This window comes from Trachinotus anak, unplaced genomic scaffold, assembly GCF_046630095.1.
Source record: "Trachinotus anak isolate AG129_WGS33_773 ecotype Australia unplaced genomic scaffold, CSIRO_AGI_Tana_v1 ptg000008l, whole genome shotgun sequence".
In the NCBI taxonomy this organism is placed as follows: domain Eukaryota; kingdom Metazoa; phylum Chordata; class Actinopteri; order Carangiformes; family Carangidae; genus Trachinotus; species Trachinotus anak.
In genome coordinates this window covers 23,048,815-23,065,000 of record NW_027273859.1, presented here as the reverse complement: position 1 = coordinate 23,065,000, position 16,186 = coordinate 23,048,815, and the positions used below count along the sequence as shown (strand labels likewise).

Genomic DNA, 16,186 nt, shown 5'->3' with positions numbered 1-16,186 from the left:
ATGGTGTGTGTCTGTTTCTGCACGTTGCATGAAGTAGAAGTAATTCTTTTGTTTTGCCTGAAATAAGCCGACGTTAATGTCTCTGTCCTAAAAGATAACAAAGTAACAGTGGGTGTATGGGCTCCTCAAACAAAGAACTTTCGCCCAGGAGACTGCTGTTCCTGTATGAAATTGAATGTCAGTGTGATTTCTTCCATCAATGACCAAATCTGCATTTATTGTTGTAACCATGACGATGAACATTAATCATTTATCATTGTCTAAACTAAAGTTTTTTTTTACCTAATCCATTACCAAATGTGACTGCTCCTCAACCTTGACTATATGTTTATTATTATCACCATGACGATGAAGGTCCAGGATCCATGCTTATATGAGTCATACCCGAGAATAGGGACCGGTGACCTACAGTATACTGTATGGTCATTCAGGTTGGAGGACTTGTAAAATAAAGATCACTGGCGAGATATAGCTGGAGACGATGGCGCTATTTCAGAGTTGTGGCCATATGTATGCTATTTGTTTTTGAATTATCCAACTCTACATTTGTATCTACATTTTACAAGCCTTTGCCACAGGAATGAATCCTAAAACCAGGATATTTGTTATCATTTTAGCACTTGTGGTTCCCGTGTCCCAAAGTCAGTGGGTCTTTTTGAATGGGACTTTGTTTGATGCCTGAAATAAGGTCAAACAAACGCTTTTATACGTCTAAAAAAAACAGCCAGTTGCTAACAAGTGGCTAAATGAGACTACAGAGGTTGTCTGGGATGTTAAACGTCATCATCCCGAACATGAAAACCGATGTGTTCAGCAGTCCAACTTTACGGCTGCACGCTTTACAAAATATCACTAACTTTGTAAGAGGAAAGGCTTTTGTAGAAGAGATAAACGCTAAATCAAAGTACAAGTTGGAAGCGCAGTGATGGTGCTGTTCAGGTCATACAACAGTGGTGCAGTTTGTTTATAGCCTAACATTAGCTTTTACGTCTAGCGATTGTATTTTGGCCTCAGGAATCATATAAGCAGTGTTTATTTGGAAAAATTATTGTGCTGAACAAAATGTGTAAGTATCATAAACTTTTGCTGTTTTTTGTCAGAGATTTTTCTTTTCCGTGAGAATCCACAAACCAATGTAAAAATCCCATTCGCTTTTTGACGAGGGAACCTGGGTGATGCTAACATCCGGGTTTGCCTACAAAAATAAGTCATCCCTGCAGCCATTAAGCCATTTCAGCACATTCAACTGCGCCATTGCCAGTTTTTTTTTGTTATACCCCATCTAGTGACACGCAGACATAATCTCTGGCTCTGTCAGACAGACTGTGTGACATCCCCAACCACCAGGAATACAATCTGAAATAAAAATTCACAGACTCTCCTATAGGAATATTGTCAGAACAGGACAGAACAACAGAGTTGTTTATTGTGCGTATCAAATGGTGGCGGATTAACTGCCTCCATGAAACTATGAATGGTGCGTATTTGAGCTGTTTTTAGCTGTAGTGCAAAAATGAATCAAGCTTCATCATGTTAAAATATTTTCTGAATCAATTTTGAGAGGGCTGTCTGGGTTAAATAAAAGGAAACGCTTCTCACAGAGCTGCCAAGACTGAAAAGCAGGGACAGAATCAATTCTGCTCAATAACTAGCTGCTGCTGTGGCCTGCCATTCAAAAGGTGCAGCAAGTCCACTTTCCAGAGAGGGAAACTCACATTTTCACGTCTCTGACAAGTTTGGACTTTTTTCTGCTCCACCCAAATGTTCCTACGCGAAAGAAGTCAAACTCCCCACTTTTGCTGCTTTTCAGCAAAGGCTGTGTGAATTACTTGATCGGAGGAAGTGACAGGAGTGTGACAGCACTGGAAATGTGGTACAATGCAATTACCTTTCTGTTTATACTGCTGGTTGAGGGTTAGAAATTATTTTAGCTAATACTGTTCTGTGTTTTTTCCTGTCATCTTTGTTTGGCTATTTGCAGAAACCGTGCACCAGATGAGAACATTATGAGAAAAGCTGTCACTGAATAGAATTACAGGAACAGCGTAGTTATGTTACTGACTTCAGGAAGCGGACATGAAAACATGAAGCCAAGAACAAGTGAAATTCCCGCCTTCTCAAATCTCACTCTTCTGTCCATCTCTTTCTGTTGGTCCATCACATTTCCTGTCACTCTTGTTTTGTCTGCCCCCCTATTTTCCACTACTCTCTCCCCTCTCCTCTCCTCTGTAAAAGATGAAACCAATTTTTCAGCCCCCGCAGGAGACAAATTACTCCTAATAATTCCTCGCTTCCTGAAGAGGGCCTCTTTCTTTCCTGCTCTGCCACGAGACCAGAAACTTAATGGATATGCAGAATTAGGAGGAAAATGTCGGAGAGGGCTCGATACTGACAGGCAGTGTTCGGGTTTTCATTTTTGCCTTGTAAAGAGAGAACCTGCTGCACTACCACATCAGCAGTGTTGATAAGCTGACTTTTGATTTGGGAGATAGTGGATGATGGGCTGAGACAAGAGTAGAATCACTCAAACACATCAGACAGAGAAAGGATGCTTTAAAGCCAGCGCTGAGTGCTCCTGATGGCATTATGTGTGATGCTTAGTTTTTGAGGCTGTTTAAATATGTAACAGCTGTAAAGATCCCACATTTTGCCACATGCTTGCACTTGTGATGTTGAAATTTTGCTCCAATCCTCAATTGTGGAATTGTTTGAGGAGGAGGATGGAAGACTCTGTGAAAGGCTTTTACACCCAGGTCTCTTTGAAGATCCTAGCTCATAATTTCATTCCTTCTCCTTCGTTCTCCCAAAGACCCAGAATAGTTGGAGCTTTCATCTCTACGGCTGATTCACAGAGGCCCCCTCTCAGTAAGAGGCACCTTAAACAACCAACCAACACCTGGTCAGTGGTTCTGGTAAACAAATCAGGACGCCCTAAAAGCTTGTAATAGCAGCCAATTTGGTGCTTTTACCCAGAGAGGCAAAAAAAGAGATGATGGGAGACAAAGTGAAACTGGGTGCGTATATAAAGATATATGTAGTCGTTTGTGTGTCTGTGTGTGTGGCTTTAGGAATTGCTCACCCATCTAAAACCATCTTCCCATTTTACCTCCCCCCTGTCTTACTGGTGAAACAGCAACAACAACTATGAGTTGCCAGATTTGTGTGTTTTCTACTAAATGTTGATAGAAGTGAATATATCTAAATTAATGATCTCATTGTATATACTGAAAAATACTATACATTTGAACACTTGTGTTGTCATGAACACAGGAAAATTAGATGTAGCATTACTCATCCTGGGGCTCCATTCACACTGCCCCCTTGAAAAAAACCTAGAAAAACTCCAAAAGCACTGCTATTTGAAATGATGGTTTCAAGCTCGTTTTTTCCAGTGTGTAAAAAGACATGGGCTGCAGAAGCCCTGAACAAAATTGGGTTTTCTCACTAGGGCTTTGCTGTTTGAAGGAGGGCTATCAGGCCAGATTAGCTCTACCTCAGTGGTAATGGAACAGGGAGCATTTTGAAAAACAGCATCCTCCTCACTTTTTAGCCCGAGGTTCTTAGTTGCAGCAGTGTCTGTTTAGGGATGTGTCAGTTTTGATCTGTGAATGTTCTGAAGTAAGGGTGGGTTTTTATCTGATTAGAAATGCTTCAGATTCATGATGCCTTTTAAAGCGATCTTTTCCTTCACCTGGTCATCACTCTAATGTAAAGGTTGATCTCTTTTCTAGTCAGATAGCTGGAAATTTAGCTTCATGAGTTGGAGGGCAACAAAGCAAAAATAGATGGTTCAAAATACAAACATTTCCATGCCATTAAAATTCAGTTTTATCCTTTTTTATGCCTCCATGCCGGCGACAGCCAGAAGCATATTGTTTTCAGGTTGTCTGTCCGTCCGTCTGTCCCATTTTCGTGGTTGCGATAACTTCATGGAACTTCTTAAAATTTGGCAGAAACATTCACTTTGACTGACCCTACTAGATTTTGGTGGTCAAAGATCAAAGGTCAAGGTCACAGTGACCTTACAAAACATTATTTTGGCCTTGTCAATGCAATATCACGAGAACCCCTTGAGGGAATCACCTCAAATTTGGCATAAATGTTCGGTTTAACTTAAGGAGGAACTGATAAGACTTTGAAGGTCAAAGGTCAAAGTGAAGGTCACAATGACTTTACAAATCTTGATTTTGGCCTTTTGAGCACAATATCTCCATAACACCTTGAGGGAATTTCTTCAAATTTGGTACAAAAAGGTTCACTTGGACTTACGACAAACTGATTAGAATTTGGTGGTCAAAGGTCAAAGGTCCAGGTCAGTTTGACCTAACAAAACACTTTTTAGACACTTTTTAGAGAAAATTTCACACAGCTGGTTATTTTATTTGACTCTGGATAAAGAGGGATGTAATCTGAAACTACTCTGAGTGGTGAAGGCATACAACCACGAGGCAGTGATTCTAATTTATTTAGTTGCGTTTTTATTTGTATATTCTGCAGCTTTTTCACTAAAATTTTACATTTCAAGATTTTTTCAGTTTTAAATATATTTTTTTGTACTTAGATTAGTCAATTGCTTATGGACTTATCATCATGAGTGTTTAATTTTAAACTCTTGTAAAGCTAATGCTAGCCATACCCTAAGTATAGAGTTGGTACTAGCGATTTGATTATATCAAATGACATTTCAGATTTCATCCGTTTTGTTGTACATCAAATTTCTGGTAATTGCTTCTCAAACTCAAATTTACTGTGCAGAGGGAACAGTGAAGGTCTCGCTTAAGTATGGAAGGCAGCCATGTAAGATCTTAAGAGGCAAATATGTTTGAGTCTCACCAGGAATGACACCTGCCAGCATGACACATACACAGGGGACACATTTGTGCATTAAGGTGGGTGTGTCTGTGAGTTCTAGTGGATGATTGCAACTGCAAATGTGAGTCCGTGAGCATGAATTTGCATTGCACTTTGTGGCTCTCAGTGTGTGGATTTGCGTGCATCTCTATATGTGCTGTACCTGCGTGGTTGTGTGTCTATATTTGTGAGGCTGCTTGTCATATTGAAACCCTGTGAGGGTGAGACCTGCTGTGTCTGTGTGACCAGGAGGCTTGTAGCAACAGGAGGGGGTAAACAAGCTGACCTTTACTGCTTTGATCACCCTGGAGGAAGGGGATGGGCTGGGGGTGTCAGCAGGTAGGTTAGCAGGAGGAGGAGGGAGACAGAGGGGGAAAACTGAGTGTAATCCAGGATAAGAAATGTGCTCTGCTGGGTCCGTCAGTGTGTATGATGACAGATATCTGTATCTGTCAAGTCATCCCTTACCTCAGCCAATGGTACAATGCCCTGTATGTCAGCGTTGCTGATGTAGAGGTGTGACACTTTCTCCGTTTGCCTGGAAATGGTCTGCGTGCCAGCTGGGTACTCCACATTCCAGTGTAGAGTCTGGGTTGGCACCAGGTTGATCACATTATCCACCTCAAAGTCCAGCTGCATCACCTCATATGACGGACTTTCCAATCTAGAAAAACAGAGAGAGGTTGAAAGTGAGATTTTGATACACTAATTATCTTTATACAATGATTTATAGGCAACTGATGTACTAACTGGCTATTATACACATGAAATCCTTTGCATTTCCTTTGAACACCCATATTATAACAGGTCTTTTCTGCAAAAATGTCCTCCCTCATCCCTAATATGCAGGACCAACACACATATATGATTTTGAAATACATGGGAGTTGCATTCAGCAATGATAACTAGATTGCTGACACCTACTGTGCCAAAAAATGAAAAGTTAAAGGTACAGAATCTGATATCTGAGGAAGACAATGGCACAGTAGTATCCACATTTTCAGACTGGCAAATAACACCTAGGAGGTGAAGTGCAGTGCACAATAGCATTGGCCATTTTGGTCAATACAACTTTCATGTCCACTCATTCTTGATAGAGCAATTCTCTGTCACAGATAATGGTAAATGGCCTTAAATTCATGAGCGAGAGACCCACACGTAATGTGTTGTAGGAGACATTTTTGTCATCACCAAAATGTCCCAATAATGAGGTGTGAGTTGAGCAACCAGTGAAAAAAAATATTAATGTGAGATACTGACAATAAAGGGAAAAAGGCTAAGAAGAGGAATAAAGGGATTTTGTCACCATGTCAATTTAACAGCATGTGCCGTGTAACGGACTACTGTAAAACCACTTTTAAAAAAGAACTACCTCTGTGGCCTTCAGCCGCTCGCAGTCTGGAGATAAAAGAAGCTGTAGTTTATGTCCTTATTAAGCATCTACTTCTAGTTCTTAAAATAATTATTATGATGACGATGATGATAATGATAATGTTGAAGATGAAGATGATGATGTGGATTTTGGTGACACTGACAAGTGCCTCTGCCACAAGGGCTTCAAAGAAGGTGCTAAGGCTGAAATCCCACCATTCGTGTGTGTGTGTGTGACGTCAATTGACGCCATCCAATCCAAAAACCATATATAAAACCATATATATGTAACTTCCAGATAACCACTAACTGTCTACCTTGAAACTAATGCAACTAACACAAAATACTGTATATATCTTCTTTTCTTCACTTCCACTTCTCTCTTCATGTTCAGATTCCTATATGCAGAAGATTGTCTATCATTTTGAAGACTTGGGTTCCTGCTGCACATCATGACCTCACAGCTGTGTAGACTGCCATCACTTGCTTTGCTTCCCTGCCTGTCAGACATCCTGGTTTTATCTGCTGCTAGTGTGAGTTAGCACACCACAGAAATTGAGACAGCTATGTCATAGTTAGACTTGGTGCTGTATGTGGATGTGAAGCCCCACTAACAGGGAATGTGGTCAGATTCAGAATGAATTAATGAAGAAATGACTAAAAAAGTGTATGGTAAATTGAAATGTCCACACAAAGCAAAAAAATGTGTTTCTGTCACTTCCAGCTGCTGCACACAGAGCAAAAGAAAAACAGCAGGTCTTAAATGAAAAAAAAAAAAAAACACGATCTGAAATGTGACAGTACATTTTCCGCGGTCAAGATATCAGTGAAATATACCCACATACAGTTCACAGTGAGTGTTACACAAAAGGTCTCCTGGGTGGGATTTTGGAGATAAACATTCAGCAGACAGTCAACACAGTTTCACAGAGTCAATAAAGGTGCTCTGAAAATAATTTAGATACAGTTTAGTGACTGAAAAATGAAAAAGAATTCCTTGTAACAGTCTACACACACACACACACACACACACACACACACACACACACACACACACACACATCCACACGTCCAGCAGAGAGTGGAACATGAATTAGAAAGAGAGAAGGTAAGCAGCTGTAAATTGATTTTCGAGTCAATGTTTTATAGCTTGGTCTTACAGACACACACACAAATACACACACCCACAGATTTATAGGGGATAAAGGTCATGACAAAGCCAATTGCTGAGGGTCTGTGCTATCTGGTGCGTCTCTGTGTGTGAGTGTCTGTGTGTGTGTCGAGGGAGAAGGGGCTGAGTGATGTGTTATACAGATAGATTAAGGAGAGAGAACTGATGGGTGTCAGCTCCCCTTGACCTCTTCCACATCCCTCCATCAAACTTGCTTTTCTTTAATCTGTCTCTATCCATCTATCTGCCTCTTCTCTTGCCGCTCCCCCCCTTGCACATCAAATTATAGTCATCTCTACTTTAAACCGTTAAAAGCTTTGTCACATAGAAAAAAAGAATGTACACTAATCTAGGAATTCTGTCAACTTTAAATAACCCTCAGCCCTTTGTTAGGTTAGTAAATTATTACCTAACAGTCCGCAAACATGCAATGCCTACCATGTTTCGTTGCAATAATACAGTACAAATACAAGAGCCAGCGAATGACATAAGAGCATCTCATGATAACATCAACCTCATGCCTTTCAATAACATCAGGCTTTGATGAAAATGTCTGATAAACCCACAACTTTTTGTATTCCCAGCTGCACTTGAAGGTTCAGAGAGTCATAATTCAGAGCAGACCTATGAGCAGGTACAATCATACGAGGTCATTATGTTCCTAACAGGCACAGGGCTCGCTGTGGCTCCGCTTTACCAAGTCTTTGCTTTATTTCATCCATTACTGGCTGTTAGTAAGCAGTGGCAAGCTGCTCTTTTCTAATGGCACAGAGTGATAGAGAGGGAGGTCCGCAGAGAGAAGGAGAGTCCACTTCATTAAATTCATTACATTTGAAAATGACCAGCTGAACTCAAAAGCTTGAAAATACACACAACAAAATTGCTGAAACTAGACCCAGCCAGCCACAGGGGATGGAAGGTGGAGATGGGAAAGAGCCTCATGTTCAGGACTTGCAACAGCACAAGAACCTGTATGACTGCACTGTACATCAGCAATATAGCAGCATATCCATTAAGACTGGGATTAATTACTTTTGAATGATGGACTTTGGCAGACATGAGGCATCAAAGTTAGGTGTTCAGGCTTTACTGTATATCCAACCCCTTTCTGAATACAGGCTATGTGCATTTCTCTGTGGACTGAGCCCTTTGATACTTTGCTGTTGCAGTTTAGTTGCATAGAAAGGGTTGTTATATTCAATAATAAGATATAATATTTACATAAAATCTTACAGTCCTTTACCTATTACTTGTCTTTATATTATGTCATTTTTTTTCAAAGATGGTAACTCTCACATAATTTAATGCAGTCCTTGCAATGACAGTCCTCTGTAAGACTAGAAGTGATAAGTGACTTGCTGAAGGACACACTAAAGAGTACAGCAGCTTCTATATTATACTACAAAGTAGCAAAAAGTGAACTAAAAAGAAAGAGAAAACTTTGTCCATTTTTTTTTTCAGTTTTTGGTGAGGTTTACAGTGCCCTATGTGTGTGTGATATACGTGTGCACATCCATCAATACTACTTGCTGTTTAACCTCGAAGGACACAGTATCAGTAGCCCCATTTCATTTTTTCCAGGGAGAAACTTAAAATTCAGCACAAGCGTAGAAACATGCACACAGAGATACGATGCTTTGTCACTCTGACACTCTGCTCCTGTCTCTCTCACACTCACAGACACATGCACACAGGCAACACACGAGCGACACACTTCTCTGTCTATCTCACACATACGCACACATTCGCACACGTACGAAGAGCCACCCAGAAAAATGTTGAGTGTGTTTGGGTGCAGTGTAATCGCTGGAGCCGAAAAAGCAATGTGTCTGCAGTGACAGGTTCACTCAGGTGTTAGCTCCGTCCCAACCACAAGGCTCCAAAACAATATTACCCTGTCCTCTAGTGCATTCACACACACACACACACTCACACACATACACACATTATTCTCCAACACACAAAACCAACCAAACAAAACCACTGCAGAAGTTCATGCTTTCTCACCATCTCTGAATGTGTTTTCCTTCAGGCAATGCTGAGCTGCAGCTGTTATTGACACAGTGATGCAGGTTTACAGTGTTGGTCTGAGTGGGTCAACATGTGTCATGTGAGCTGGTTTTCTGACCCTCGTCCTAACCAGGATTATATGCAGTATGGACACCGCATGGCTTTTCTATTAAGCATGGGAATTTAATTTGCTGTGACTTTTGAATGGCACTGAGGTGATCGAACGACAATAGAGAAATGGAGGGTATGTGTGCACAAGTATATTTGCGTACAACTAAACTGCAACAGCAAATACATTTTGTAGTAAACAAGGACAAAGCTTTCAAATTACCATCTGATCTTCGTTCTGACTCATCTGTGGTTATGAGCTCTGGGCAGTGGAAGAAAGAATGAGATCGCAGATACAAGTGACTGAAATGGGTTTTGTCTGTAGGGTGGCTGGGCTCAGCCTTAGAGCTGGGGAGAGGAGCGTGGCCATCCGGAGGGAGCTGCTGCTCCTTCACGTTGTAAGGACCCACTTGAAGGTGGTATGGACATCTGATTAAGATGCCTCCTGGGCGCCTTCATTTGGAGGTTATCTGCACATGTCCAACTGGGAGGAGACCCTGGGGTAGATCGAGAACTTGCTGGAGGGGTTACGGATCTCACCTGGCCAGGGAATACCTCGGGATGCCCCAGGAGGAGCTGGAAAGCGTTGTTTTAGAGAGGGATGTCTGAAATACCCTGCTTAGCCGGCTGCCACTGTGACCTGATCCCAGATTAGTGAAAGGAGATGGCTGGATGGATGGATGGATGGATGGATGGATGAATGGATGGATGGTGGTCACTGGTTAGACTATGTTCAGAGTAATGTTGCAGAATAAGGAAATACTTTTGAAGGACGTTCTGATAATATTTGAATCTGGAAGCTGTTATCAGAAGTTGAGTAGTGGGTGGAATCAGCTCGAGTCCATGTTTTCTTAAATCTCATCATAGCCAGTATTCAAGACATGAGTGCAATGAAGCCACAGCACATGCTGCGTTTCAAATTTAAGTGCACAACCATAGCCATTAAATCTAACAATCATCATGAGCTAATTGGGTGTCAAGCTGAAAATACACATCCTTGTGTTTACTTAACAGTTTAAACATAGATTAATAAGCTTAGACTCGTGTTCTGGGGGCTGTAGAAAGGCATTCTGGGTATCTATAGAAAATCCGATCTGAGGCAAACGTGCAAGAGGCAGGATGAAGAAAAGTGGTTACACCACAAAACATAAATTACAGCTATCCATTACTCTTTGAACGCTTCAAGGACTCAGAACATCTGAAGGTGGACTTTTTTCCTGAGTAACCTGTGTGGCTGGACAATTGATATAGATAGCTTAATACACAGAGAGACAGTCAGATACACATCTTTTTGATAGTGAATGTTTCTCTGCCTGGGGAGACTGGCCTGGTTTAGCCTATAAACCAAGATAAAAAGATATACTCCTTGGCAGCAGTGAGTGTCTTGTGAGACAAGCTGGCTGGACTCATTTCTTACACTCATGTGTAACTGGTTTGGCCCTTCTGGAGTCCCAGAGCTGATTAGCAGAGATGATTGACTTTTTTTCCCCTCTGTTTATCCATTTAGGCATCAATTAAATGATTTGGTTTCCAGGCTGGGTTAACTGAGATAAAATGTGTGCTTAGTCACCTTTCTGTTGTACTGTCTGTCTCTTTGCCTGGGTTTTAAGCCATAACAGTGGGACAGAATGTCGGTTGATCAATCAGTCCACCACCTTTGTTGACCTGGACTATACAATATGACAAAGATTTCCAGATCCAGGCATTCAGTAGGTTCAAAAAAGTTAAAAAGCCTTTATTTTTTGTATGGGCTAAGCATTAAAACACAAACGCCCTGCGCGCATCAGCTCCTTGAGCCGATAGACTAGGCACGTTTGTGTTAGTCATTTGTTACGGGAGCAGAGAGAAAAGGAGACTTGGCGCATTGACCCAGGGGGCAGCACAGGGACCCTGAGACACCACCACTGGCCTTGTCATAGAAGCAGATACACAGTCAAGGACCCTTTTATCTCCCTGTCACAGCTTTAATAAGAGACACACATAGTATTTGTACTGTGTCTTACACACACACACACACACACACACACACACACACACACACCAGATTATCGCCAGAGCATGTGATATGAAAGTGAAACTGATTAGATTTACTTTCTTGAGAGAGAGATTTTTTCCCTTTGGAGTTTGAATTTGAATGTTGCAATATTCATCAGTAAATATAAATTACAATTGAAATAAAGATGAGTATGATAGTTGATTATGAAGAATTCCACTTTTCCTAAAACTTATTCTGTGTTCAGAGGAGTTCAGCTCCCTGTGGCTCCTCTGTAATACAGATCCTATTGCTGACCCCTCGCTGGGTTGTCCTCCGGAGTAGAAACAGGCATAAGTTAAAGGAAAATCTTTATGTCACCCTCAAAATACACACACACACACACACTCCCACACAATCCTTAAACATACACAAATACACACACACACACACACACATACACGCACAGTGTAGCAAGTGCAATGAGGACAGGTTGTCTTATCAAAGTGTACTGTAGGAAAGTGTTGGTCTCATGGGAAATTCAAAGGACAATAGAACACAAAAACACACAAAACACACACACACACACACACACACACACACACACACACACACACACACACCAACAGACATGCACCGCTGGCAACAAGGAACATCCCCAGGGAGAATGCAAGGTAGGAAAGAAAGGATAGAAAAGGGAGGAGAACAAGAAAAAAGGCAAAGGAAGAATTTTTCTCTTTTTGCTCAGAGGAAGTTGTAACTTACAGCATTTCCCCTCAGCACCTGCACAGCCAGTGGCTGACAGCAGGTGTGTGTTTGTGTGTGTGTGTGTGTGTGTGTGTGAGCGTTACCCACAAAGAGACACAGGGGTTTAACAGGGAAATATCTGACATGAGACAAGTACAAAAAAAAGACAAAGATTTAGAGATAGAGAAGACACAGAAAGCAATATAGAGGATAAGTTACAAAGAGAGACAGAGATTGAAAGCATCACATGGAAACAGGTAGCAACACACATTCTCTCTTTCTCTTACACACACACACACACACACACACACACACACACACAGCTGTCAGTGACGTGTTACAGACAGAAGTAAAGGCAGGACGATGCCAGGCGGAACCACAGGCCGACAACACACTGTCACAGCCATCACCTACCTTCACCTTCACTGTGTGTGCGTGTGTTTGTGTGTGAGTGAGTGAGAGCGTGTGTGTGACAGCTGGACGCAGAGATGCAACGCACCATCGCAGACAATCCCTGTCAGTTTGGTTTAAGACAACCCCTGAACCGTGTGCGTGAGTGTGTGTCTTTGTGTAAGGTCGAATATCATTACAGTATATGTGTGTGTGTGGGTGTGTGTGTGTGTGTGTGTGTGTGTGTGTGTGTGTTTCACCACTACCTGGCCAATCCATCAGCCATTCATAGTTAAAGGTGTAATCTGTAACTTTTCACCATTAAAATGTCTAAAGATAAACAGACCTATGATATACTGTATATTGTGTTGAATTGTGTACTTTAACTATCCCAAATATTTCCAGTAATTTTCAAACCTAGTGAAATCCTTTATTTCAATTAAAATGATGTTCGTTTTCATTATGTCACCTGTCATTGGTGTCATATGCCCTATTCACATGCATCAGTGTTGTGGTTGGTAATTTCTACATCAGCATGCCACCTTTTTTTCGGTGCACTTTTAAAAAAAATCTTGGTTGTTTTTAACTATATGTTTCAACCGGACGAAGGATTTTAGTTATTACACGTCTGGATCTTGACTTCTCAGAGAAACAAGCCGAGCAGACGTTAGCTGCAGTCCCTGACAGCTTCAGAGAATCCCAGACTTTTAATGTGAAACTGCTTTATTCAGTGCTTTTATTGGATTTAATCACCTGGTACGTTTGTTTTGAAGAGGAGGAGACCTCTGCGGATCATTCAGCTCCTCCAGAACGACTGACACTGAAGCTGTCTACAATGACCTGGTTTAGCCTCAACTGACCCTATAATGTCAAGGGAAACGAAAAAAAAGATGATTGAGAGAGAAGGAAATCAGGTTCTATTTTAAAATCTCTACATGGAAAAGCTGTTGGATTTATTCATGTTATGAGAGAGTAAGGTGCTAAATACTTAATGATGAAGGAATGGTTACAGTACATGTTATCAGTAGCAGGTAACCTCAGCTAAACTAGCAAAGATTAGTGAGCTGTTAAGTTTCAGTCATGCTGTTTCTCTTTGTTGTTTGATGAACTGTTGATCTTCTTTTTATATAGTTTGTCATGTTTCTATGTTGGCAGTTTACTTTTGATGGGGAAAATATGAATCTAAATGCATCTGTGATCCGATCAAATGCCATTACTTTAAACATGCTACTGCATATGATAATAATGAACAGATGAAACAACATTTAGTTTAAATTATCTAAAAAGAGCAACCATGCTGGCTCTCACCACTCAAGTTTAAAGGCTGCAAAGAGTTTCCCGCGAATGGCCGAGGCAATAAGGTTGGTTTGATGAGACGCTTCAGTCACAGGCCTTCTTGAATTTATAAAATTCTAGTTGATTGCGGTAAAAACATCAGTCATTAATTCCATAATGTTCAACTGCATTAATGATCGATTTAATGACATTTTATTCAAGCATTCCTTTAAGTTTCAAACACTGCGTTCACACACAACCGTCGACACACTGAGGCATATGCAGATGAGCATTTCCAACATATAGTATGAAGATGCATTTTCACGTAGATGCACACTGTCTACAATGTATGTTCCGACCCACTGATATTTCACTTCCAGCTGTGACCCCCACTGAGTAACTAGAACGCACGCACACACTCCATAAAAAATAGAAGAAATTGAGAAATGCATCATGTTAACAAGCTCTGAGATAATGGACTGACAAAAACAGACCCACACGAAAAAAAAACAAAACAAAAAAAAAATCTTTCTCTCTCTCTCTCTCTCTCTCTCTCACTCTCTCTCTCTCTTGTGTATTAAAAGAGAGACTAAGCAGTGTATGCAAACAGTGTAATTCATTCTCACACAGAGACATACACACTCATGTCGAGATAGGAACGCAAAATGTGACAACACAAATATAGTTACAACTTGCATAGAGAGCAAATTGGTTGGAGCTATAATTTGTACACTGAGACATGGGCCTACACAAAAGGCACAGACACACAGGCTTAGTGCAACAATTCAAACTTCAATTTAATTCAGTTTTGAAAGGATAATAGTGTTCTAGCAAGCTCCCCTTCAGCTGTATTGGTCATGTTTGAGCCAAATTGACAACATTTTTGAGAACTGAGAATGAGAATTTCTCAGTTTTGATTTTCCTCCTCATTCGCTGTAAAGCACACATAAGGCAAGTGAATCCATCTGTGTGGGTGTAGGAGAGAGGGTGTGTACTTGTACTGGCTACATAGTAAGGACCAAAAAAAGTATTTTACTAACAGAGTGAGGACATTTTGGGAAAGTGAGGACATTTTGGCCGGTCCTCACCTTAAAATCACATTTTGAGGGTTAAGACTTGGTTTTAGAGTTATGGTTAGAATTAGGTTTAGGTTAAGGTTAGGGTCAGGGTTGGGGTTAGGCACTCAGTTGTGATGGTTAAGGTTAGGGTAAGGGGCTAGGGAATGCATGATGTCAATGAGTGTCCTCACAAAGATAGAAGTACAAGTATGTGTGTGTGTGTCTGTGTGTGAGCTGTCAAGAATACAGTCAGGTTGTCACTGAGAGGACAGAGGGGACCCTGGGGGAATGAGTTTGCAGAAACAAAGAAGACAAGTACAGACACACACACACACACACACACACACAGGCTGAGACACACAGCCTGCTTCATGTCAAGCTCCAGTTCAAACTGTGCTTTGACATGGTAAGCACATATTTATACATCACAGTCCTGTCATGCACTTCTTATTAACCTGTGAGCATGTGAGACACCAACACATGCTCTCAAGGTGAGACTTAAGAGGATGTAAGAGGACAGATCAATAGTTCCGAGCTGCTAAAGACAGACACACTGACACTGACATAGTGGTCTTGTTTGTTACAACCTCTCTCTCTCCCTCTCCATCTCTCTCTCTCTCTCTCTCTCTCTCTCTCTCTCTCTTTGTCTGCTTGTGTGCAGATGTCCTGGTTTCAGTATTAGAAAGTAAGTACATTTACTCCAGTTGTGTACTAAAGCACAGACCTGAGGTACTATTTTCAGTTTGTGCAACTTTATACCCCGACTCCACTACATTTCCACTACACTTGTACTTTTTGTCTTCTGTTTTCTTTTATTACCTCTGCCAAGGAGGTTATGTTTTCACCCTTGTCTGTTTGTTTGTCAGCAGGATTACTGAACCGATCTGCGCTGAACTTGGTGGAGGGTTGAGGCGTGGGTCAGACAGCAACCCATCCCATTTTGGGGCAGATCTGGATCATTTACTATGGATTAGATTTTTTTTCTCTGAAGTCTGGTGTATGTTGTTTGACACTGGCCTTGGCAGAGGACTGTGGAGTCTGAGTTTTCTAGTTAATATTGCACTCTAACTTTTTTTTTTACTCTGGTGGATTTATCCCATGAGTTTAAGTACTAAAACTTCACACTTGAATACCATACATATCAAAGAAGACAAAAGCACAGCCCTGCCCTATCTCTAATCTTCATCAGCCATTATGTTGTAGAAAGCTTAAAGCATACTGAATATAGTTGTA

The 16,186-nt window shown here is 41.1% G+C and overlaps 1 protein-coding gene across 1 annotated transcript in view; it reads right to left on the bottom strand.

The window, feature by feature from the left end:
- Nucleotides 1-16,186, bottom strand: part of LOC139624481 (transmembrane protein 132C) — a 258,942-nt gene that overhangs the window by 66,892 nt on the left and 175,864 nt on the right. Inside the window, exon 6 of the mRNA XM_071483629.1 lies at nt 5,320-5,515. Coding sequence (XP_071339730.1) covers nt 5,320-5,515 — 196 coding nt within the window. The remainder of the gene's footprint in view (nt 1-5,319; nt 5,516-16,186) is intronic.